This window comes from Myxine glutinosa, chromosome 5, assembly GCF_964187855.1.
Source record: "Myxine glutinosa chromosome 5, kmMyxGlut1.1, whole genome shotgun sequence".
In the NCBI taxonomy this organism is placed as follows: Eukaryota; Metazoa; Chordata; class Myxini; order Myxiniformes; family Myxinidae; genus Myxine; species Myxine glutinosa.
Window position 1 is genome coordinate 147,461,255 of NC_136265.1, and position 26,718 is coordinate 147,487,972.

The window sequence follows — 26,718 nt, forward strand, 5'->3', positions numbered from 1 at the left end:
TCCATCGACCAAGCAACGCAGACCGGACGATTATCGTACGTGCAATATACCAGTGTGAGGCTCATGTAATCAGACCGGATGAGCATCGTACCATACACTAAAGGAAGGCGAGGCTCATCTCATGAATCACTCGTGCTTTCGGAGTCCCAACTAGGCCAAAGTTGCAGTGGGGTGGAAGTAAACGAGCTCGCCAAAAGATTTTCCATCCTTTTCCATTCCCGAACAGGGTCTGGAGGTACGAGGGTGGATCAGTAACACAGGTTTTAATTCAGAAATAAATGATCCGATATTGCCTAATTTGCCAGTTGAAACCATTTGGGAATAGACAGGAGTATAGTATTATACCACCGTTTAGAGGCCATTTTTCCCCGCAAAGCGGGGGTTGGCCTTTTCGGGGACCGTGGTTGTTGTTGTTTTTTTGGTCCCCTTTTGCTTTGCTACAGGAGTATAGTATTACAAACAGGAAATAATGAGAAAAGTTTGGCATTGAAGAAGAGTTGGAAAGCAGAGATTTTAGTTTACTTTTGGATGTAGCGACAAATATTCAACGAACAATCGGTGAATACGCATTGAGGAATCCCCAAATAGTTTCCCTTGAAACTATTTCCAAGATATCCAAAATAATCCAAAATTTCCCTTGAATCCACAAATAGCTGAGGTTCCACCATTTAATGGGAGGGGACGTGGGAAGTGCCCATAGGACACCCAAGTGCACCATCAACCAGAAGTGAAATCGAGGTCGTTTTGAGTGTTTGCTCCAGGGTATGTGAGGTTCTGATCCTGGAAAATCTGGTGCTGAATTATCCTCAACTCGAGTACCAATCTCAGTCAGCATTGAGTTAAAGATTTTCCCTTCCTGCCAGGAAATAATCTTTCTGATTCATCCTGCTCTTCTGATTTTCGGGTCTGTGCTCATCAGGAAGTAATCAATCATCCTTTCTCAGTTGGGACTTCACTTTTAAAAAAAGTTTGTAAGGCTCATGAAGGGGTTTATACAAAAAATATTACAAGTATAACAAGAGAACATTATGAGGAGATTTACGGAGGTGGATACTTTGGAACCTGGGAGGGCTCCGTTCCACCTTATTTTTGAGGTGGAGGCGCTCTCCTTTTTCTCAAGCCACAGTGGACTTTGTTTGTAGTGCCCTCATTTGTATATGCACGCCAAAACCTCATTCAAATCCATGCGCCAAAACCAAACTACCACAACATCCGCAGCAGCACTTCAACCACAGTTTAACCACCACCGGACTACAGGACTACAACTCACTCAAGCTTTTGGGTCTCACTATCTGCCATGATCTTTCCTGGGAAAACCACATTTCCAAGCTGGCCTCCAAAGCCAGTCGCTACCTGGGCATCCTCTGTCGTGCGAAGTCCTTCCTTGGCACACCTGAGCTCCTCACAACATACAAGGCTTTCATCCGCAGCTCAATGGAATACTGTTCTCCCCTCTGTACTGGTGCTCCTGCCTCACACCTAGCTCGGCTTCACGCTGTTGAAACCAAAGCTTTCAGAATCATTGGAATCTCCCGTGATGAAGCTAACTCCGAGGGCCTTTCACTCACTCACCGCAGGCTGGTAGGTGGTCTTTCTGTCTTCTACCGACTCTTCTCCGGCCTTGCCCCCCCAGCTCTGTCCACTGTGCTCTGTCCCCCAAATATTCCTACAGGTCGCACAAGATCTGCCTGCAACCCTCTTATGGTTAAACTGCCAAAATCAAGACTCTCTATTCACCTTCACTCTTTCATTCCTCTTTTCTCCCGCCTCTGGAACAAATTGTCGGAGCCAGCTGGAAAAAGGGTGGTAATTGTGAACATTACATTGTAGGAAGATATATGCTTGCGATATCATGCTGAATGCTCGCTTGCCTGTGTTTGCATTCAATGTGAGAGTTCCCGGAAGGCCATTCAGAAAGTCCTCCAAATAGCTCGTGGTGTAATGACCGGCTTTGGTAGGGTTCGATATAGAGAATCTGTACATGTCTAGTGAGCCGGATTGAAAAGCGGTGAACGCATAATCATACGCTACGAACCTACATAGTGGAGATGAGTGTACGCATGCGCGGGACGATGCGCCTCTTTCCGATGTGCGCGGTTGGGCAGTTCTGGTTCCGGGTGGTGTGGTCTGTGGCCCGGAGGGATAGCAACAACATACTTCGCTGCGTGTTTCGTTCTTTTTACGAACCTAATGGGTGTCGTTACAGGGAGTAGGGAAAACACGGACTACATATTCACGCATGCGCACACAGAGGTGAAATTGTAATGTATAAGGGATGCGCTTTCTCATTATTGTTACCGAGTAACAGGATTGGTGATTGTGGGCGGAGCTTTGTGGGGAGACGCATACTCTCGATATTTCACGCCAAATGGGAGAAGAGAGTAATAAAGGTTCTTCTTCTTCGAAGTAAGGAGGTATTGAGGCTGGTGGACATGAACGGACTGACAGTTGCAAAGAAAAGTAGGTAGACACACAAAAGAAAAGTATCATGGTTCAGTCTGGACAAGTAGGTAGACAAGCAGTTACATTTGAAATATCTGGGGAAAAGGTAGGACTGAGGAGGGTTGGTGCAAAAACCTTTGTATAGTGATTGGAAAGCCATGGGAGACGACAGTTCCCAGTATTTTCATTGGTTTGTCCAAAAGAAAGCGGATGCGTGTGTCACAGGTGAGATTTCAGGTGGGCTGTAAGTAATTCCACGGGCCACTGTCTCTGATGCCGTGCCCTAGTCGAATGAGAGAGTGTGCATTTCATAAAGGGACCAATACCCATGATAACCAGTGGCTGAACAAGCTTTGACTAGTGAAGTATATCATACCAAACAGGAAAAGGGAGGATGGTATTAAAATGCTGGAATGTTTTGTTTGAGCATTTTTATCCGCAGGCTCATGGAGGTACAAGTCAGGTACTCGGGGAAAATGAGCCCACTTCAGCTGTCAAGTATGAAGGTATGAGTAAAAGGGGTTCTAAAAAAGGTAAACAAGTGGCAGGATTTTGACTACCGGCTGTGATGTGATGTGATGTGATGTGATGTGATGTGATGCGAATGTGTAATATTTTTGCATTTAAAATTATTCTTGAGATATTCAAATATGAAGGTGCGGTAATGCAAGTGTATATGGGAAATATGTGCTTCAGCTTTGAGTTGGAGGAATGAGACAACATTGCACGGAGCAGGATGGGAAAAGGCAGTGAGCTTTTTCTTTGCATGGGGCAGTAAGTTTTGCGATGCAGGTACAGGTGAACAATAAATGGTGGTCCAGGAACGAAAAGAAGATGAACGAGACATCCCTGTACGAGAACAGTCACCTTCTCAATCCCATGCCACCTTGCCCTCAACCCTTGACCCCGATTTAACTAAACCATGCACAGCCGGCCCGATTGAATATATTCGAGAGTTGACAAGTCTGACCATGCACGAGCGAGAGGCAGTTCTGGAGGAAACTGACAATTCCATCACCTGGGAGTCAGAAGAGTGACGAAGATTGGGTAGCATTATGCTAGACAAAGTTAACCAACTGAGGAACGACGTGTCGGAAGAGGGCGCAGGAACAGGTCGATCCACGCGAATCCTAAAACAGGAAATTTAAAGGAAACTTATTGTTGTCTGAATAAAGGCGTCGATGGTCGCCACTGTCTTTTAAAACTAAAAACATTACTTACCTTTTTCTTTCCATTGCCTAACAAATTAATTGTGAGACTCTGTTAGTGGGTCTCTTGCTGCTTTGTTTCTTGTATGGTGGACCTTGGTCTACCTAAATGCATTGCAAATAACTTTGCCTTTGAAATTCTGTCTTTTGAAACTTTCATAGCCTCAAAAATATATTATGGAGGCTGATTATTACACTATAATCATTTTATGCAGAAAAATGTTAATCACCTCCTATACTCGGTATAACCAGTTGCATTTAAATAAAGGAAATACTTTCTTTGGGGGTGGAAAAAATTATATATATATATATATATATTCCTTCCTTTCTGCTGGAATAAAAACTTTAAAGATAACTTTGGGAAGGGAGACATAAGGTACTTGTCTATCGTCTGGGATCCATCGCCCTGACTTTATCGAGAGGGATCTGACCCACCCCTACCGCTAGAGTGTTTTCCTTGTACACGGAAGGAACTTCACTCACTCTATGAAGTAAAAGATAAATCACAGATAATGGGTAATACTTTTATGAAATCTCTAGTTTTAGTGATAACAAAACTTTTGACTATGTGTTTCGTTAACAAATGGGATAGTGTCGAGGATTTCATATATCCTGAGAAAAGTTATGAAACCAGGCAGCACTGGTCCATTACTATGCAAACTGTTGGCACTTCCAGGGAGAGTGAGAAAACAAAGAGCACCTGTTATAATTGTCGTTTGCCTACCCTTAGCAAACATCTCCTGTAATTTCATTTTCTCTTGTTCTTATCTTGTTATTGCATTCTCACCTTACCCTGTCTAAAAATGTGTGGGTGAGACATAGTTTTATTCTTAGCTAGCTGAAAGGCAGGTGCCTTATCTGGTTCCGTTCATATAATCTTTGAGCATACTATATACACTATGGCCGGTCGTTTGTAGATTAAGGAAGAGCTGTGATGGACGGAGGGTTACTGGCCTACACCCCCCGCAGCTTTCCTTCCATGTACATGTAAATGTCCTGTCTTTAACAATAAATTTTCCTATAACTGTCCGAGTCTGGTCAAATGATCATTCCTGGGGAGGGGGGCGGGGGTGGTAAGTGCCCTACGTGTGTGTGTGTGTGTGTGTAATTGTTATTTTCTAATGCTATCCAGGTAATAAAGAACATTAACAGGAAAGTATTTGCATTTTCCTGACTGTTTCTGAAGAGGCCTTTAATTTTAATGCTTTGCTTTTGTTTTCGCGAAAGGCTCTTTAGCTGCTCCATGAGCCTCGACACTATGTAAAGAAGGAAGCATCATTTCACAACGCATTATGCAAGTGTGGACCTTGATCTGGCCCCTTGTCTGCTCTCCGGAGCTTTCAACACAAATTACAGGTGGACACGAGTCGGCGGATGCATGACGAGGTCAATTCTGGTCCATCATGGACGAGTTAAGGTTCGTGTTCTTAATTATCCTGCACCCAGTGTCATGGATGGCAATGTGGAATGAAAAATAACAGTTTTTTATTATTCATCTGTGCCCTTTAGTTTTTTGCTTTATGAACAATCGGGACAGTTTGGTTAAAAATTTAAAATTAAAACTGCTGTTAAAGCAGGTTTACAACAAACAGGCAAAACATTTATACATAGGCTATTACACAAATGTCACGTGACAGCATCGTTCAACTCAGTATTCAAAATGTTGGACATGATTTTTAGAAACCGTCACCAACTTTTCAATCTGGCAGAAAATTAAAATCATTGTAACAGATTTAGGCCGAAAGAAAATTAGCATTCAGGCTCTGGTTCTTTTTAATGAGATTTAACATAAAAAGGATGTTACGTACATGTGTTATTAAAGCTTTTACACACATGTAAACTTAGACCTTGGTATGATCAGCGATAGTCATATTGTTATACAGTGTATGTGCACATGTATATATATATATTGTATGATGGATCATTGCTCTAAACACGTGTGTTCCATGCGTGTTGATCTTCAGTTCCACTGTAAAAGGTGTCCCCATGTATGCTCCTGGCTTTTCTTGCCATGATCCTCGCTCCAACCTTTCTTGCCAAGATGTGCACGGAGCTTTGCTGGAACGTGAGCAATGGAGAGGTTGCTGTCACATTCACAACATTGCCACACTTGTGTGTGTGTGTGTGTGTGTGTGTGTGTGTGTGTGTGTGTGTGTGTGTGTGTGTGTGTGTGTGTGTGTGTTATTATATACAGCTGGGTTGTCCTATCTGCTTACATCCTTTAAATTTTTTTTTTTAAAGTTGAAGGCTTATTGCTGTAGTAGGGTTAGTTTCTACAATTCCCCCCCCCCCCCAATTTTTCATGGTACCAGAGTTTCTTCAGCCCCGAAGAATACTAAGCCACCATTTCGAAGGGGAAACAACCTTTTTCCCTACACTCCAAATTTCCAAAATTTCCGAAATCTTGGAGCCAGCTGGAATTTTTGGAATGAAATTTTGTATCATTAATGTGAATAGAAGGTACATGGGGTTCACACAATTTTTACGTCATGACCTAATTATAGACATTTACACATGTTTCATTATAGTGACCGCGGTTTGTCACTGGACTCGACTGCGGTTTGTCATTTGGTTAGGTGGAACGACATTGCCCTTTACAGATAGCCGAGAGCAAGACACATTTACACTTGATTTACATCATACCACTCCGGGTTAAAGGTCAAGGTCAAATGGCGGTCTCAAAAAATAATACATTTTCTTGTTATCACTCAATTTTGCCAATGCAGAATCTCAAAGATCGCTTGGCCAAGATGATCCAAGATGTTCTTCCATCAAAATAGTGGACCAGTACTGAACTGCACATGATATTTGACGATTGTCCTTGACCTACGTTTTTGGGATAGCGACCGAATTAACAAACAAAAAACACCTTTTTCATCAGCTTGAATAGTTTTCCTTCGGTTTTCAGGATGTTGAGTTGTATGGATAGATTTTAAATGAGAACACATTTTCTTAATGTGCACTCTATCCCCAAATGTTCAAGGTCAAGGTCATATGGTGGTCTGAACAGAATATGCCATCGTTGGATTGTGGGCCAATGGTAAGTTGCGGGCGATCGCGAAGTGTAACCCGGGGAGGTTTACCCTTGATGATCGCTTTATGTATAATGTGCATATATGTGTATATGTGGATACATATGTGTATACATATTTGCATATGTGCATATGTGTATATGTGTCTGTACGTGTGTGTGTGTGTGTGTGTGTGTGTGTGTGTGTGTGTGTGTGTGTGTGTGTGTGCGTGTGTGTCGATGTACGTGTGTGTGTATGTGTATATGTGTGTGGGTGTATATGTGTGTGTGTGTGTGTGTGTGTGTATATGTAAACATGGGCCGGTGTGTGTGTAAAGTGTGAGGAGGTATTGGAGAGGAAAATGCAGAGATATATTTTTTTAAATCGCGCCATGATGATAAACGAAAATACACCGCCTAAAATAACAGTCGACATATATTTAAAATTCGTCACACACATCCATGCCCGTGGGATTCCCACTGGTGGGAATTCCACGGGCATTGATGTGTGTGACATTTCGACATATTGAGTTAGATGCTGCGCCTGCACATTCAGTTATATAAAATGGTTACTGGCAATTGATCACATCCACAAATGATGTAATCCACACAATTTATGTACTTTACATAACGTTAATAGGAATACATGCCCGTGTAGATGGGAATGACATATAATTCACCGAAAACGTTGAAGCAACCGCATAATATTACGGTGATGTTTAACTCTTAGTGAGAATAGTTCTAAATTTTAAAAACTTTCTTCTGATATTTGTGATTTATTTCAAACAAACTGTATTTCCCATCTACACGGGCATGTATTCCTATTAACGTTATGTAAAGTACATACAGACTTGGCATTTAATATGGAATATTTTTTTTTTCTTGACTTCGGTTTACTTTCTGAACTCAGTATATCAATCTGGTGAGTTTCTTTTACCCTTCGGTGATGTCTTTGTTGAAAGAACCATGTCACTGATTGTCTTTCGCAGCAAGAAGTCAATAACAGCATTATATCACAGGTGGCGTGACAAAATGTAACGACAGGTACATTTGACGATTGGCTTCACAATCGGGTATATAAGGGTTGTTGCGTTCTGTATTAGTGGAAAACAACTGCTGCACGTCTACAAAAGTTATTGCCGCTTCCTCTGGAGATGGTCCGTCAACTTGACAATGCTGTTTGTCATGGAGTGGTGGCTTTACGAAATTCTGGCATGAAACAGCGTGCTATTGCTCGGCAGTATGGCATCACTCAAGGTCAGGTGTCAAATATCCTGAAACGAAATGCTCAGCGGGGTATCCCTCCTCCAATATCGAGGCCAGGACGTCCCCGCAGAACCACAAGGAGAGATGATCGCCAGCTGCACCGGTTATTCTGCAATGGCCGTACAAAGTCAGCTAATCGGCTTCGGGCTGAGTGGCAGCAACTGACAAATGTGCCTGTATCCAGAAGGCTAGTCAACCAACGACTGGTTCAAGAAGGCTATCGTGCCAGGCGTCCCCTGAGAAAGGCATGCCTGACCAGACAACACCGCCAGCGCCGATTGCAGAGGGCCAGAGAGCACCGTCAATGGCAGCCAGGACACTGGAATCACGTGACCTTCAGTGACGAGTCTAGATTTCTGGTCTATCGTCAAGATGGCCGCATCCGAGTGCACAGACAAGTGCATGAAGCCCACATCGAAGATTGTATAGTGCCAAGAGTCCTAGCTGGAGGTGGTGGGGTGACCGTTTGGACTGCTTTTCATGCAGGGCGCAAAACTGACCTGGTTGTTCTGAATGGAAACCTGAACCAGTTCAAGTACAGGGTCATTCTGGAAGAAACATTGCTTCCATTTGTTCGTGCAGCCTTTTGAGGATACTTTGTCTTCCAAGATGACAATGCACGGCCTCATCGTGCTCGCATGATCCAACACTTTCTTGCTGACCGTGGTGTAGAGCATATGGAGTGGCCTGCCATGTCCCCGGATATGAATCCGAAAGAGAACTTGTGGGCAGAATTAACGCGTCAAATCGACAACTTGGACCAGCAGCCGACCTCTGTGCATGAATTGCAGCAGACTATTGTCACTGCATGGCAAGCGATTCCTGTCCAAACCTTGGCAAATCTCGTGAACAGCATGCCTCGACGTGTACGTGCTCTCCTGAATGCTCGTGGGGGTTACACGAAGTATTGAACTGTAATTTTACTGGCCGTAATCCCAGTCATAATTTAGCTTTTGTTTTTGTTAAAAAAAATTTTGGCTAATGTGCAAAATAAAGAGATACTTCTGGAAAACGTACAGAAGTTTAACACAGTACTGTCCGTGAATTGAGTTCGATATCAGTTTACATCACTTTCAAGGATCAATTTATTGCTTCGAAATGTCAAATGTGGTTTTTGTTTCTTTTAAAGGTCACATTAACAAAATCTAGAATAATTTCAACATAATTCCAATGAACTTCTGGTTCTAAGTCATCTTGAAAAGTAAGTTCACCCCCACAAAAAAAATATTCCATATTAAATGCCAAGTCTGTAAATTGTGTGGATTACATCATTTGTGGATGTGATCAATTGCCAGTAACCATTTTATATAACTGAATGTGCAGGTGCAGCATCTAACTCAATATGTCCAAATGTCACACACATCCATGCCCGTGGGATTCCCACGGGTGACCCCCCTAGTTTATTATGTTATTGCAGAAAAATATATTCTTCAAGACAGTGTTAATGCATAATATCAATAATGAAGATAACCAATCAGATCCTACTTGCTCACTTGTACCTTTCATCTGTTTCATCTGCCTATAGGTACTTTTTGCAATTCTCTGTCAAACAAATCTACTATCCTTAATTTCCCTTTAATCGTAAACTGTTTTACAGATCATCTACTGCCCTAGTTAAAAAAAAAAATTCTAGCTTTCTTTCCTCTTATTTCCATCAAGCCTGTTTTTCCTGGTAATTTCACAGTGAAACTTTAGCCAATACGCAAAAGACCCTTTGGTTATCAACATTTATCCAATGTACATCAGATTATCTCAAAGTCCTACAACCCTTAAGTATAGTCTACGACTAATTAGCTGCAACGCACCTGATACCATCATATATCAGGAGCAAAGTGGAGCCTGGTTAGGGCTCGGATGGGAGGCCTCCATGCAAAGATGGATGCTGTACACATGTATTGCAGCATAACTTAGCAGTGTGCTCACCGTCGAGCTGTCTCATCCTGGATTTGCTCCCCCATTATGTCAAATGCCACTAAAACTACCATCCTAGTGCGGTGCCAGCAAGTGGGCACTGCATCTCAGAGCACACCTTCCTTTGAATGTGTATATAAAGCTGGCTGTCCTGTCTGATAACAGGACAGCTGGCTTTATGGCTCCCAATCAAAGGATGGCATGCCCACGATATCTCTCCATAGAGTAAGCCGTTGTGTGCTGCTGCCCTGCCTTAAGTCCCCTGCTTAGACATGCATGGTGTATGTAAGACTATGTAATTTCTAAAGCAATGTGGATGTTAAGGCGGATTAGGCTAATGATAGGAACGAAATTCATGCAAAGAAGGAAAGACAAATCAAATAAACCGGATGTGGATATAGCAAAAGGCACGATGGGCCAAATAGCCTCCTCCTTTTCCTTCTGTTAAATATGATCAAACAGACATGAAAGCATAGTGATCTAGAAATTTATAGCTGTGCAATAAACCTCTTTAATAACTAAAACGGCACTCAGTAGACAGCATACCTCCGCTAGGTGAACAGTTTACCATTTGTATCCCAGAGTAGACCAGAAAATCACAATACAGAATCACATTTAATCAAAATCATCCGTCCACAACTTTTTGAGATGTCCTGCTTTGTATCGTTTTGGCCCTATCTCCCAATGGTGAAGAATCACATTAAAAAAATTATACTAGCCGGATCCGGATCCGGATCTTCACATACAATGAATCGATTCGTCCTTGTCACACACACAACATGTGCACCAAGTTTCGTCCAAATCCATCCACAACTTTTTGACATCTCCTGCTATATGTTGGTTTTTGGCCCTATCTCCCAATGGTGAAGAATCACTTAAAAAATTAAATCATTTTCATATCCGAATCCATATTCAGATCTTCATCAAAATTGAATCGAATCGTCCTTGTCACACACCCAACCGGTCCACCAAGTTTCGTCCGAATCCGTCAACAATTTTTTGAGATATCCTGCAATGTATCGTTTTTGGTCCTATCTCCCAATGGTGAAGAATCACTTTAAAAATTAAATAATTTTCATATCAGAATCTATATTCAGATCTTCATCAAAATCGAATCGAATCGTCCTTGTTAGACACCCAACCGGCCCACCAAGTTTCGTCCGAATCCGTCCACAATTTTTTGAGATATTTGGTTCACAAACGGACAGACAGAGAAACGGACAAACAGACAGACAGGAGTGAAACATAACCTCCATCCACCTTTGGTGACGGAGGTAGTAGTAATAATAATAATAAATAATAATAATAATAATAATAATAATAATGATAATAAAAAATTAAATAATTATTTAATTACTAGAAAGTGCTTCTCGTTTTTCTGTTTTCGTTTTTCGTTTGTTTCTCGTTTTTGGTGTCTTATTTGAAAGGCGTAATCTGCTCACTCAATAATTACCTTCGCAAGCATCTGTCCACTCGGATCGACCGGTGGTTGCACCTGTATCATGGTGACGAAGTTGCTCGTGTAATTCACTGAAGCCCCATGGTCTCTCTGTTTGCCATCGCAGGCGGCGGTCTTGTTCAGCACGGACTGCACCGATTGCCGATTAGAAGAGCCCGGCATCCTATTGTTATTCAGCAAGTCAGACATTGTAGCCGTTGAAAGATGTCCATTTGCTTTGCAGCTGATCAATTGGAGTGCTCGAGCTTGACGTTGAGGTTTGTCGTGGAATTCTTGCGGATTGGGAGAAACTTCCCTTTGAGGCCGTTGCCTCGAAAGTCTCATTTGGTCTGTGGATACATGATCGAACAACGGGGCCTTCTTATTGTCGCTCTTTCCTATGGGGTCTTCTTTTGTCGAACGATCTTGCAATTTCGTTGTTGCACGGCCAATGCCCAAACGTACATGTGGCTTCAAAGATTCTCCATCTGATTGTTGAAAAGATGAGCAGCTTGTGTCCAGTTTGGTAAGGTTGTTTGTCGATGAAAACTGATCGAGCATTTTACATTTGGAAGTCGTGAAATCTTTCTTTGGGATCCCCAAATTCGGGCTTTCATACACTGGTCGATGTTTTGAGATGGGATTGGTTTTCTCTCCGGAAGAAGAGCAAAGCGTTGATGTAGCTGTAAGGTTACTCGTTGGAGGATACCTTTTTGTAGATGATTTGGTCACATCTGTGGCAATTATTTCTTGTACTCCAATTATTTTTCCATCCTGGCTCTCACGCGATTGTTGAGGTCTCCCGAGCAGCCGCCGAACCACCATCATGCGTGAAGATGTCTTCGTCGCATGAACATCTTCCAAACTTTGGCTCGTGTCAGACCTTCGGCAGGGTCTCAACCACGTTTCCTCTTCGACCGCGTGCCTTTCGGTGCTCGGACTCCCTAGATAACCTGAAGTTTCCTCGCCTGACATTTCCGAGGAACCCGATGAGTACGTGCTGCGGAGAAATTCTTGACAAGAGTAGCAGGTCTTCACACCTGAACCAAAATTCTGTTCCCTCTGCATGTGACCTGGAATATCAGCCGACGATTTCCTGAAGAAACGATGTCTTCTGTCCCTTTGGTGTGACCAATTTGACAAGGGCTGAGTAGAAGGGGAGCATGGAGATCCGATTGAAGCTTTCCTTGTGACGACGTGGTCCAGAGTAATTTCATTTCCAACTGACAGCAATGAAGTCTCTATACAAAAAAGGAAATACAAGAAAAATAAACGTTTACATTTGTTCTGAAAAATGTTCCCTCAGTTAACTCACCCATATCCACAACTCCCTCATTTTAACGGTACCAAATCCCATAAGGAACTTCAATTCAGGAAGACGCCATTAGGCCAATCAATCCTGCACAATCCTGCCAACATTGTTTCTAGGTACCTGTCCAATTTTGGTTTGAATTCATCCACTGTCTCTACTGCCACCACTTTTCAATGGAGATAATTCCATGCATTAACTACTCTGAGTGAAACACCCCTGCCTCAACATCATCTTAACTCTGCTCTTCTTTACTCTTAAGCTGTGGTTCCTGGTCCCATCACCGTAAATCTTATTTTATTCTGTGATTTCTGAGAAACTAATTGAATTATCCTAATTTATTGTAAAAAAAAAATAACCACACCGCAGATTCAGTAAAGTCATTGGGGTTAGAGATCCCCAATTTGTTACAAGTGTCATCGGTGTCTTGTAAGCTCATGATGTGGTGTGCCACAGATACATGATGTGGCCTGTGGTGTTGGAGCAGTACTTGGTGTTGGAGCCTCAGTGGTCCACGAAGGAGACGACAAGGCACGGTGCGTAGACGGCAGGCAACAGTGAGAATATGGCAGTTGAGGTTGTTTCGATGTCTGTAAACCTCCAGACATCCCGAGGATTCTGGCCAAAGGCACGCCGCGAGACGGTTGCGTTTGCCTGGCTTGTCGTAGAACATCAGCCAACCATCTTCTCTTTTGCCATGCTTCCTCAACCCTCTGTAAGTAAAACATTTTGCAGTGCAGGTTATAAGGTTTAGACTATATATACAGGTGGAGACCAAGGTTGCTGAAATTGATGGTTGTGCGTTGGTTGAAGCAATTGTTTACCTGCGTCAGGCAGTATACGTTGTTTAGGTGAAAAGTGGCTTCTGAAGAATCCTGCGTTCCTAGCACTTCTCGTATCGCTTGCTTCGAAGCCATTGCCTCGATTTCAAGCCGCAGGAATAGCGTAGCGTAAAGAGCCATGGTGGCATTGGCATAGGTCCTGAAGTGAACTAACCATGAACAGGTAGAAACGGCAGTTCATCCGTTAGACTTAAAATCAATAAATTCACATCGATCTGAATTTCTTCAAAGCGTAACATGTTCGCCTCAAAAATGGGAGGGTGATTCAAATTAGACCTGGAATTTTGTTGGGATAAGGAAAGAAATGTATGCAACAGAGACACTTAACATCCTCTCAGGCTGTCATAGGGGATACCATTGATTTGATGCTTTCACAGGTTCAAGCACCATGCACTGCCATAGAACATGCTACAATATATTCATACATGTAGTCCATTTGATATAACAGATTGTTAATATGAAGTTTGTTTACATTCAGGGGTAATCATTTTATTCAACAACTATCACTGTACGTAAAGCTTAGTGAACAACAAAAGTCCAGACCGAGTTTGAAGGACCCTCATATATCACTGTTGATAGTTTATTGTGAAGGAACAGATTAAGCATAAGTCACATACGGATCTCAAACAAGAGCAGCGGTAGGGTGAGGTAGGTTGAGCCATATCCACCAGAGCTGGGAAGTCGGCAAAGTAACTCAGAGGGTGGCAGCAGAAGGAGGAAGCTAACATCTTCTCCCAGTTCAAAAACCTCTGAAGTGTAAAGATGATAGCCTTGTATCTGCAGCGCCAAATAAACCACATTTCATCATCATCATCGTTTTACGACCGTTTCCATACTTGCATGTGTTAGTCATGATTCACCTAATGACCGCTTCGCCAAAAGGCATTTTTGAGGCCTGTTTTTTGTGGCCGGATGCCCTTCCTGATGCCACCACAGAATCATCTGTGGACCTAGCCTTTGTCTAAAGAGACAAACCCTGCAAGGCAGCAGGGGGATGCGTTTCCTTCTCCGAGGTGGATTTCCAGACATTTAGCCAGTGCATTCAAGAGCACTGTTGCCATGCACACTACACCTCCAGGGTACCAACCTACTCCGGCATCCTCCAGACATTTAGCCAGTGCCCTCAAGAGCACTGTTGCCATGCACACCACACCTCCAGGGTACCAACCTACTCCGACGTCCTCCAGACATTTAGCCAGTGCCTTCAAGAGCACTGTTGCCATGCACACTACACCTCCAGGGTACCAACCTACTCCGGCATCCTCCAGACATTTAGCCTGTGCCCTCAAGAGTACTGTTGACATGCACACTACACCTCCAGGGTACCAACCTACTCCGGCGTCCTCCAGACATTTAGCCTGTGCCCTCAAGAGCACTGTTGCCATGCACACTACACCTCCAGGGTACCAACCTACTCCGACGTCCTCCAGACATTTAGCCTGTGCCCTCAAGAGCACTGTGGCCATGCACACTACACCTCCAGGGTACCAACCTACTCCGGCATCCTCCAGACATTTAGCCAGTGCCCTCAAGAGCACTGTTGCCATGGTGCACCACTTATAGGTAGTCTGAAAGTCTTGGCAAGGGTATAGGCCATGTACCGGAAGGACGGGCTTACACACTCCATCTTGTTTTCGCTCGCAGAGCTATCCGGCAGTCGTAGCTAAAAGTAATGATTGGTAAGCTACATCGCACCTTACTACATACATCACTAGACGTGTACACTTGCCCTGTGAAAAAGAAATGAAACACAAGCACCACATTTGATGTTTAAAATTTTTAGACCTTTCTTCTATCCATTAGAATTGATATGATAACTAAAAATTAGAATCTGTCATCCACCAGGATTCATCAATGTGTGTGCCGTCCCTCAGATGGCGGTTAAACTGGGCATCCCATCTGCCAGCATTAGTTGATGGACGTTGAAGATTCTACGGTGTCATTTGCGAAGAGTAGGCGAGATATCGGCGGCACCATGAACAAGTTACCATGAACTCTGACTTCCTGAGTCGGAGTGGCGACCCGACCAGGATTGTAGCCTCGTAACTGCTTTGGCAGCACCAATGCTCTGCATAGGGCATGTGACATGATGATGAGGACAACTACAACAGCGATCTCATAGTGCAGTTACCAAACAGGAATTTGAATTGTACCAAATTTACAAATCTGAGTGCAGTTACCTAACCTTTACAAATGATGCATCTTTTAATGTGAAATGTCAAAATTATCTCGATGTGAAATGTGACCTTTGCTATGAAAGGTTTAACTGTAATGTCAAACCATCATTGATGAAGAGCTGATGTTTCGGGCGTTAACCCTTCACCTATCTCCGATGAAGGGCTAATGCCCGAAAAATCAGCTTCTTGCTTCCCACGTGCAGTTAGCATAAAGTACCTCTATCAGCATCCTGTTGATTTCGTGCATTGTTCTACCTGTCCGCCATCTACCTAACTTCTGAAAGTCCAGAATTTTCTCCCTTTAAGATGGGTGTGGCATGTGAAACTTGTATGCAATTTGCTAGAAACATGTTATGTACCATGTGTTGTGTTGTGCCTTGACCGATTGGAAAATATACAGGGGCTGGAGCTCAGCCTCGTGAGAAATCAGGGGGTGGAAAAGTCTTGGTAATGTCTGCCAATGTACACAGGCTGTGTTGTGCAAGACAAAACTGTCACACAACCCCCAAGAGATCCACTCTATGCAATGTGTTGGCCATTATATGCCCACCTTTTGGGGACAGAATCACTCAATACTTGTTCTGTGTGCAAGTATAAAGAGGCCTGTATGATTGAATAAGTTAGGAATACCTTTAAGGATATCCTGTCCAGGCCACACTAGGCACGAAGACAATTTATTCAGGGTTCCGGCAATATCTCGCCCTGCAATTTCAATTTACTATTTGAGTTTTGTCATCAAATTCCCCACAACGCTTTATTATGAGAATATGGAGAAGGCAAATTAATAATTTGGTCAAAAGGTCAAAGGTCAGCATCACATAAAATCAATTTTATCCAATTTACCTGAAATGTCAATTTACTATTTGAGTTTTGTCATCAAATTCTCAGTAAAGCTTTATTATGACAATATGGAGAAGGCAAATTAATAATTTGGTCAAAAGGTCAAAGGTCAGCATCACATAAAATGGGTCACAAAGGTCAGCATCACATAAAATCAATTTTCTTCCAATTTACCTGCAATTTCAATTTACTATTTGAGTTTTGTCATCAAATTCCCCACAACGCTTTATTATGAGAATATGGAGAAGGCAAATTAATAATTTGGTCAAAAGGTCAAAGGTCAGCATCACGTAAAATCAATTTTCATCCAATTTACCTGAAATTTCAATTTACTATTTGAGTTTTGTCATCAAATTCTCAGCGAAGCTTTATTATGAGAATATGGAGAAGGCAAATTAATAATTTGGTCAAAAGGTCAAAGGTCAGCATCACATAAAATTGTAAATTTCATCCGATTGAGCTGAAATTTCAAGAATTTGCTAATTGTGTCAATGAATTGGTTCACCAATCAAAAGTGAGAAGCTGATTGTTTTTTTTTAAGTCAAAAGGTCAAGGTTGCGTAAATTCACCAATTTTCACCCGATTGAGCAGAAACCTAAAGAATTTGCATGTTGTGTCACTGAATTGGTTCACTAATCAAAGGCTAGAAGCTGATTATTATTTTTTTCGATCTAAAGCTCAAAGGTCAAGGCTGCATAAAATCATCAATTTATATATAGATTTTCATCAAAACATTTTTCATTATTTTGCGCATACAGAAGAAGAAGACGTCTGAATACAAATGGACGCGGACGGGCTTTGCATTTTCAGATGCTTTCTAGTTCTGTGTTTTCTTCATTTTCGAGCACATACGTTAGGTACAATTAGATTTCGCAAAGGATTGAAGACAGGAAGGGAGTAAACGCAGTACCAATACGAAAGGAATGTATAATTATTTACAAACAACATCCTCTGAATTGGCATTCTTCCCACCCACATTCCTAGGTCATTAAGGACCCATACTGTAGGGGTCAAGGAATTTAAGACAAGATTGTATTTTAGGAGCATTACCTCCATGATGTTACTATCATGTGTTTTAAATCTTTTTGAACATTCATCATCTGAGCCTCATAGTGGAGCTTGTCCATAAATTCCGATCGGATGTAGCGCGCTGTTACAAAGCATTGGTGCCGGCGACGGCTCGTTTACCCTTCACGAAGGATACCTTGGGATCTTTAACATCCACCAACTAATGTCTGCAGATGGGACGCCAGGTTTAACGTCCACCTGAGGGACGACACACACATTGATGACTAATCCTGCCTGCGAAACACCGGAATGACAGTTTATAGTTGAGCGGAGATTCAAACCCAGGCTAGATGGTGTATAGTTGTGTGCGTATACATCTAGGCCATCCTGCCAGCCTGTCCATAAATACATACAGTGCATCTATTTATTCTCTATGTATGTCTGACTCTGTATATACCTCCATTTGATCTGCCATGATTACTATTATCTATATATTATATATTATCTATACACATTATCTGCCATGATCTTTCCTGGGAAACCACATTTCCAAGCAGGCCTCCAAAGCCAGTCGCCGACTGTGCATCCTCCATCGTGCGAAGTCCTTCCTTGGCACACCTGAGCTGCTCACCACATACAAGGCTTTCATCCGCAGCTCAATGGAGTACTGCTCTCCCCTCTGGGCCGGTGCTCCTGCCTCACACCTAGCTCGGCTTCACGCTGTTGAAACCAAAGCTTTTAGAATCATTGGAATCTCCCGTGATGAAGCTGATTCTGAGGGCCTTTCACTCACTCACCGCAGGCAGGAAGGTGGTCTTTCCGTCTTCTACCGACTCCTCTCTGGCATAGCTCCCCCAGTTCTCTCTGGGCTCTGTCCCCCAAATATTCCTATAGGTCGCACAAGATCTGCCAGCAACCCTCTTCTGGTTAAACTGCCAAAATCAAGACTCTCTGCTCACCTTCACTCCTTCATTCCTCTTTTATCCCTCACTCTCTTCAAACCACTCCTCCCTCCAGGTCTTTAAAACAGCTGTTCACCACCATGTCTTATCTTCTCCCATCCAAAACCTTGATCTTTTCTATCCCCATTAATCCACCCCAAATCTGCCTCCTTCAATTTCCGTTTTCTTTCCTGAAATTCCTGGTCGTGTCCATCTTGTTTATCCTGTGCACCCTGTCCTAGCCCTCTCTCTTCCACAGATCTCCTGATGTCTCTATTCTCTACTGTTCTTGTACTTCGCTCTCTCTCCCCCTCTTGTCTCCCGCTCCCTTTATTATATGTTCTATCTATTAGCTCTTACACGAGCCTCGACATGGTATACAAATTTTTTTTTTTTGTGGAATGGTTCAACTCGTGTATCCATTTTCTCTGTTCCTCATATATAGTGAATTTAACTGCCATCATGCCCTTTACCTGGCTGTCCAGCAACAAAGAGCCACGTCATTGCAGCAAAGGCCTTTTGTGATCTGTGGTTCTCACCTAACGTGTAAATGTCCCAACACGGATCTCCACAACTGGTACGTCCTCACTCCTGCACCTTGTAAATGACTAACTTTCCATCCAGCCTCTTCTGTTTGTGGGGGGGGGGGGGGGGGGGGGGAGGGGGAGAGAGAGGGAAGCACAACAACAGTGGAGAACAAGTAGCCACGTCGGTAGATCTGTCGTTAGATCGTCGGTAGACACGGTATAAAGCAAATGAACACTACTAGGAATTTCAGGAAAGAAGTTGGGGATTTAAAGAGGCGGATTTGGGGTGTTTTAGAAGGAAATTATAATAATACTAATTATTATTATTATTATTTGTATTTAAAACGTTAGACAAAGGGTAAGATGTTCAGGGTTCATCCTCTTCTGTTCTTCCTCTGCCACTCTTGGCCCCTCAGGCCTTGTTCTTGTCCAAGCCCAAATCTCTCTGGTTATTGTGATGGAGCAACCTCGATGCCACAAAATATGGCTCTTAGCCCAGGCCAACTGGCAGGGATTGCAATCCCATATGGCTCTCACAAAAGGATTGGGCTGCCAGCTCCACAGCATCCGATGTTAATTCTGCCTGGGAATACTTTCCCAAAAGCCTACTGTCAGGATTTTAATTCCATTCTTTTTTTTCTGTAGTAGTACTTACTAAATACCCATATACAACCTTGAAATAGCAAATGCGCATACAATCTGTCACAGTAACTTGTTATAAGGACATGTACTGCAACCGGAAACTTCCTGAATAGCAACTTCCTGGAAGTACAATGGTGAGATATACGTAGTGCATTACAAAGTTTACAATTATATTCTTCCTTCTGACAATATTACCAACGGTATACTGGTGGTTAATTTTACACTCGACCACCGACCATCATATCAACTACCACCCTCGTAAGTCACCTGGGATGATGGCACCTGCAGGCTGTGTAGTAACTCGCAAATTGCCACCCCCAGCTGTGACCGGAAGTCCATCCCACGTTCTTGCTGCTGAGCCCAACAACAGCAACTCCCGCAGCTTAATCCCTGCAACCACTGCCACTCCTCCCTGCCAGACACCACCACACATGATCGCTAACATATGTCCATCGATGGCATTTTCGTGTTAGAATGACAAATACTACAGGCAATGCCGGCCTCACCGCGAAACATTGTGGTTGAGACGGACACGTGCGTGGTGGAGCATGTTGGGTGCGGTTGTAGATGTTACTACATGCAGTTGATGCAATGAACTCCTCAGCTGCACTGAACCCACGTAGAGCCCGGGAGGTAACGGGCGTCTACTGTTCTCCACAAAGGTAACTTTGTCCTGCGACCAGAGAAAATAGCAAAACATCTGCCGGTGGGCATGTAATTACTTATCTTGCTGTATACCAAGTAATCCGTTCAGTGTACTAACTCTTCCATGAGCCTTGACTATGTATTAAAAAAACATATTCAGCCTGGTGGAGGTATGCGCACCATACCAAGTGCCGTTCTAGTCATATACGTACCTGTAGACATATACATTTTGCTCTCTGAAATTTGCTTTTGTTTGCTGAATATGATTATATGACATACTCTTGTCTAGCCTGTTTTGCCATTTGTCTGGATCTTACCATCCAATGACTAAACAGGTAATTCGATCTGAACACTGGGAAACCACACTCTTGTGGTCAAGTTGAAGCTTCCGATTGGCTGGGAGTGCAGGTTGGCTCAACCGAACAGTTTTTCCACATTAAAAAAGAAAATCCCATACAGCAACATGCAAAGTTTATTTTGGAGAGCTTGACCAATTTTGCTTCCACTGTGGAGAGGTGGTGAAATTTGTCTGGAGCTGAGTGCATTTCAAAGAGACCTGGTTTTGACTACCTGAAGGGTGGGCACAGGTACAAATGGGACGAAGACCAACAAGAAAGGTAATTGGGCTTCTGGACGATAATCTCTTCAGCAGCAAGAACTCTCATCAGTATGTTAGGTACCAGACTTATCACCAGGTATGCAGATATTGGACTCCATCCTCAACCTGTGCTGCAGGTCCACCATGAATTTCAAGGTGTTTAACCCAAAAACCTGAAAGATTCTCAGAAGATTGTTTAAGCATGTACAACATTAGAATGTCACTCGGTAGAGGGCATACCTCCACCAGGCTGAACGGTTTACGTTTTGTATACCACTGATAAACCGGATATGCAACAGGACCTGAACCAAAATAGAATCTGCTTTTTCTTGTAACCTACCCAACTCATCCACCAAGTTTGTTATAACTCGTCGACAACTTTTTGAAATATCTTGCGCTGTATATCGTTTTTGGCTCTATATCTGGTGAAAAAACACTTTAAAAATTCTCGTATCCAGATCCGGGTCTTCATCAAAATCGAATCAATTTGTCATTGTAACACACCAAACCTGTCACCAAATTTCGTCCGAATCAGTCAAAGTTTTGAGATATCCTTCTCACAGACAAACAGACAGACAGAGCTGCAAACACAACCTCCATTCTGCCATGATCTTTCCTGGGAAAACCACATTTCCAAGCTGGCCTCCAAAGGCAGTCGCCGACTGGGCATCCTCCGTCGTGCGAAGTCCTTCCTTGGCAACCTGAGCTCCTCACCACATACAAGGCTTTCATCCGCAGCTCAATGGAATACTGTTCTCCCCTATGGGCCGGTGCTCCTGCCTCACACCGAGCTCGGCTTCACGCTGTGGAAACCAAAGCGTTCAGAATGATTGGAATCTCCCGCGATGAAGCTAACTCCAAGGGCCTTTCACTTACCCACCGCAGGCAGGTTGGTGGTCTTTCCGTCTTCTACCGACTCCTCTCCGGCCTTGCCACCCCCAGCTCTCTCTGGGCTCTGTCCCCCAAATATTCCTACAGGTCGCACAAGATCTGCCTGCAACCCTCATATGGTTAAACGGCCAAAATCAAAACTCTCTGCTCACCTTCACTCCTTCATTCCTCTTTTCTCCCGCCTCTGGAACAAACTCCCTCACTCTCTTCAATCCCACTCCGCCCTCCAAGTCTTTAAAACAGCTGTTCACCACCATCTCTTATCTTCCCCCATCCAAAACCTTGATCTTTTCTACCCCTGCTAATTTCACCCCAAATCCACTTTTTTGAATTACCAACTTCTGTCCTGGAAGTCCTTGGTGTCCTTGTGTTTTATACTTCTCCCACCCCCCCCCCCTCCCTTTCCCACGCCCCCCCCCAAGCCCTCTCCCTCTCACACATCTCCCGATGTCCCGGCTCTCAAATGTGTTTGTGTGCTTCCCCTTCTCTCCCCATCTTGTCTACCGCTCCCTCTTTATATATATTTTGTTTGTCTGTTTGATTTTTTTTTGTGATAAATGTTAGCTCTTTCACGAGCCTCGATTCTGTATACAAAAGTAAAAAAATAAAAATTCACCTTTGGTGGTGGAGGAAACAATGGTCACTACTGAAGACTATCTTCAGTTTCAGGTCTCTACTGAAGACTACCAAATTTCCGTCCGAATCAGTTCTCAACTTTTTGAGATATCGTTCTCACAGACAAACAGACAGACAGAGGTGCAAACACAACCTCCGTTCACCTTTGGTGGTGGAGGTAACAATGGTCACTACTGAAGACTAGCTATCTTCAGTTTTGGACACTGATCAACAAAAAATGCCGTAATCTAATTCATCAAAAAGCAAGAAAATGAATGAAGTAATCAGTGACCCACGAGTGACAATTCTTACGAACGCCACTTCGTGTACACAAAGGAGTCATAATGGAGGAAGCTATGGACTGAAGTCGTGAAACCTTGAAATATGTGACGTGTAATTTGTACTTGTATCGTGGTATTCAAGTGCTCCAGAATCGATGGTTCTTCAATGAAGGACTTTCTCCGACTGCGGTAGTCCTTTAGCGCTTTCCAGCGCAGGCCCTGGGGTGCAGAGGGAAGGTCTCCGGTGGATGATTTTTGGTGATCGGCAGGAGTAGGGCAGGTCTTCAGGGGTTGAACTAGGTTTCGAAGCATCAAAAACAGTGTGTTCCCATGGTGGTCCTGCAGTAATTCACAGTATGGCCATCCCAGGTCCGGAAATCCCAAGGAATCCTGCCACGAACATGCACCATATTATCATCTACTAAATGGATATCTGTGTATCATCATTATAAAATAAACAAGTCTAATCTGTTATTCTGGTTGCTTCTGGATGTCCCGTCTGCTAGCAGTAGTTGGTGGACCTTCAACATCCCACGGTGCCTCGGGAAAAGTAAGCAAGGTATCCTCCGTACCCTCAACAAGTTACAAATTCCTACACCTTAAGTCGAATATCAGGCTTGACCAGCTGGTTCGTGACAGACTTCATTTAAAGACCTTCTCTGCCGACCCCACACGAAGGTTGGATTATTTGGGGCCATTAAATGTTGTAGTAGTAGTAGTAGTGGACGTCGACTAATTATTTTGTAACGTATGCCTATATCACTTGAGTAGTCAGGCCATGGATTTCATTTTGAGAGTATTGTTGTTTTGCGCTATTGTGGAGGCTGAAATAATTCTCCGTATTTATCAAGAAGTGTCCAAGACTCTTGGGTTTCTGTCACTCAAGCTCTTGGGTCAAACAATCTGCCATGATCTTTCCTGGGAAACCACATTTCCAAGCTCGCCTCCAAAGCCAGTCACCGACTGGGCATCCTCCGTCGCGTGAAGTCCTTCCTTGACACACCTGAGGTCCTCACCACATACAAGGCTTTCATCCACAGCTCAATGGAATACTGTTCCCCCCTCTGGGCCGGTGCTCCTGCCTCACACCTAGCTCGGCTTCACGCTGTTGAAACCAAAGCGTTCAGAATCATTGGAATCTCCCGCGATGAAGCTAACTCCGAGGGCCTTTCACTTACTTACCGCAGGCAGGTTGGTGGTCTTTCCGTCTTCTACCGACTCCTCTCTGGCCTTGCTCCCCCAGCTCTCTCTGGGCTCTGTCCCCCTAATATTCCTACAGGTCGCACAAGATCTGCCTGCAACCCTCTTATGGTTAAACAGCCAAAATCAACACTCTCTGCTCACTTTCACTCCTTCATTCCTCTTTTCTCCCGCCTCTGGAACAAACTCCCTCACTCTCTTCAATCCCACTCCTCCCCCAGTTCTTTAAAACTGCTGTTCACCACCATCTCTTATCTTCCCCCATCCAAAACCTTGATCTTTTCTACCCCCGGTAATTCACCCCAGACCCACTTTTCTGAAATACCGACTTCTTTCCTGGAATTCCTAGCTGTGTCCATGTGTTTTTTTTACCTCTCCCACCCCCCACTCCCCATTCCCGTGCCTCCCCCCCCCCAAGCCTTCTCCCTCCCACAGATCTCCCGATGTCCCTGCTCTCAAATGTTGTACTTGTGTGTTTCCCCCTCTCTCCCAATCTTGTCTCCCTCTCCCTTTATTTTGTCTTATGTGTCCATTTGTTTTTTTGTCATTAATGTTAGCTCTTTCACGAGCCCCGATCTTGTATACCAAAAAAAAAAGACTGCTTCTTGAAATGCCGATGCTCGCACACTTTCTTGGTTTTTTGTTGCACGCCTGACATGTTATGCGATGTGTGTAAGTCCCCGAAGAGGAAGAGGCTCTCAGCTCATCGTGAGATATCTTTCTTGAAGAGGAGGCGACCTATCGCCGGCATCCTACTAAATTCATTCCTCGCTGAATTAGTTATCAGTGTAATTTTGCATGCAACTATGGTAATGACATTGTTCCTTTGTAAATGGAGTAATTTCACAATGAATACTTTGTGTACTTTGTAATTATAGCAAATACTTCAGGATAAATAGGAATGAGCTTTACTAAAAATCTGTAGTGGATTATGGATGGAAGAATCTTGTTGAAAACTAAGTATTACATTTAAACATATATATATATATAAATAAATTAATGTTCACTTGGTAAGTACAAATGTACAAATGGTAAGTTTAAAGATGTTGAAAGCTTACAATTCTTTACTGGAGACGAATTGTCTAGCACAGAGAAAATGAATTGGTTAATATTCAATCTCTGCTTGCACGTCCATTGTGTCATCTCTGACCACAATCTGTAGTGAGACAAACGTATCTCGACTCAGCTCAAGCTCACGAATTCTGTTCCATTGTTCACATTGGAAAAGATAATGTTCTCGTCGGCAAATATCGGGCGAGCCCATCTTGCCAGGGCAAAGGTATTGTTCGGGGTCCGACAAGGTGTATTGACTCAGTGAATGGTATCATGCATGCTCGGACGAAGCATTGTTCAAGGTTTATTGAGTCATAAGTAGATGCTAAATGTCTCTCCCACCTCCCTGAGTTTTTTTTTTGTATACTGAATCGAGGCTCGTGAAAGAGCTAACATTTATTTCACAAACAAATCAACCAGACAAACAAAATATACAAAAAGAGGGAGCGGAAGACAAGATGGGGAGAGAAGGGGAAGCACACAACCACAACATTTGAGAGCAGGGAGAAGTGTGGGAGGGAGAGGGCTTGGGGGCAGGAGGCGTGGGAAGGGGAGGGGGGAGGGGGGGAGAGGTATAAAACACAAGGGGACCACAACGGAAACACAAACACAAGGGAAACGAGTTCATCGGCGAATATAAAACTGGTCTCTGCGACTTGAGTTTCAGAACAGGTCATAATGTTAATGCATGGCGCTGCGAACTGTTTCTCCGTGATCACGTGTTTCTATTTCCTTTTATGATGCTGTTATTCTGAGATCAATAAATTTGTGCTTTGAACCTTGAATTGTAGCATAATTCTTCCTCGGATGTCAAACAGGATATAGATAACATTTAAACTCTGCATGCTAAGCTCATTTTGATTGCATGTTGTCATTGTTCACGAATCCCTTGCAGAAAGCAGAAACATGTGTTGAAAACATTTGCTTATTAAAGTACTGAGCGTGCAGACTTAAGGGTTGTTGTCCTTGCGGAGATCTCTACCTATACTTAGATAGAACACTGCACCACCCTGGGATTTGTTTAATTCTTAATTCTGGAGAGGTTTCTCCCTCTCCAACGACAGGTTGATGGCCTCGCACCATCTACAACCTTTCTTCTGGTCGTACCCCTTCTGCCCTCAATGTTCTCTCCATGAGTCTATGGCCTTCCTCAGCTCTATCAGGTAACGTTCAATATTCTAATCTGAACGAGAACGGCACCCAACCGATATTACTCCACCCACATTATGACATCATCATAGATACTTGTACCAGGGTTCACTTAGATCCCTTCAGCCGTTCATAAGTTATCGTGGTAGCGAAATAATTGTAACTTAACATGACCTCTGATATTTGATCTCTTGACCCCAAAATCGAATCAGTTCATCTTTGCATCATAATATATAATTATCCCTAACAACAACAACAACAACAGGCATTTTAAGGCCATTTTCCCTGCTAGAGTGGGGGTTGGCCTTGCGGTCCCCATGACAATCTTCTCCATTTTGCCCTATTTTCTGCATCTCCCCTTGTTAACCCCCTTGCCCGCATTTCTTCTTCGACCATCTTTAGCCAAGTCTTTCTCGGTCTTCCCCGTCCTCTACTTCCTTCTACATTCATTTCCATCACTCTTCTCAACCAGTCACTTTCATCCTTCCTCAACACATGACCAAACCATCTCAACCTGTTCCTCTTCACAGCATCAATCACAGGCTCTATTCCCATCACCTTTCGCAATTCATCATTTGTCTTCCTCTCTCTCAACGATACTCCACACATCCATCGAACCATTCGCATTTCCACCCTTTCCAGCCTTCGTTGCTGCTCTACGTTCATTACCCATGTCTCGCTCCCATAAATCATAACACTTCTCACACATGCAGCATACACCTTTC

At 43.4% G+C, this 26,718-nt stretch overlaps 1 protein-coding gene and 1 long non-coding RNA gene across 5 annotated transcripts in view; one reads left to right on the forward strand and one right to left on the reverse strand.

The window, feature by feature from the left end:
• The window catches only part of LOC137426956 (uncharacterized), a 145,790-nt gene that overhangs the window by 52,566 nt on the left and 66,506 nt on the right, over positions 1–26,718 (reverse strand). For 3 of the 4 annotated variants that reach the window (XM_068116018.2, XM_078778825.1, XM_078778822.1), the window contains 7 exons: positions 22,715–22,981; positions 20,068–20,234; positions 19,829–19,973; positions 14,044–14,203; positions 13,409–13,575; positions 13,075–13,297; positions 11,291–12,516 (listed from right to left, as the gene is read on the reverse strand). In XM_068116018.2, coding sequence (XP_067972119.2) covers positions 11,291–12,516; positions 13,075–13,297; positions 13,409–13,575; positions 14,044–14,203; positions 19,829–19,973; positions 20,068–20,234; positions 22,715–22,981 — 2,355 coding nt within the window. The remainder of the gene's footprint in view (positions 1–11,290; positions 12,517–13,074; positions 13,298–13,408; positions 13,576–14,043; positions 14,204–19,828; positions 19,974–20,067; positions 20,235–22,714; positions 22,982–26,718) is intronic. The other variant, XM_078778823.1, reaches the window with a different exon arrangement.
• LOC137426959 (uncharacterized) lies at positions 5,667–15,966 on the forward strand. The gene is made up of 4 exons (XR_010984427.2): positions 5,667–5,715; positions 6,634–6,690; positions 13,041–13,299; positions 15,301–15,966. It is a non-coding gene; the product is annotated as an uncharacterized LOC137426959 (long non-coding RNA).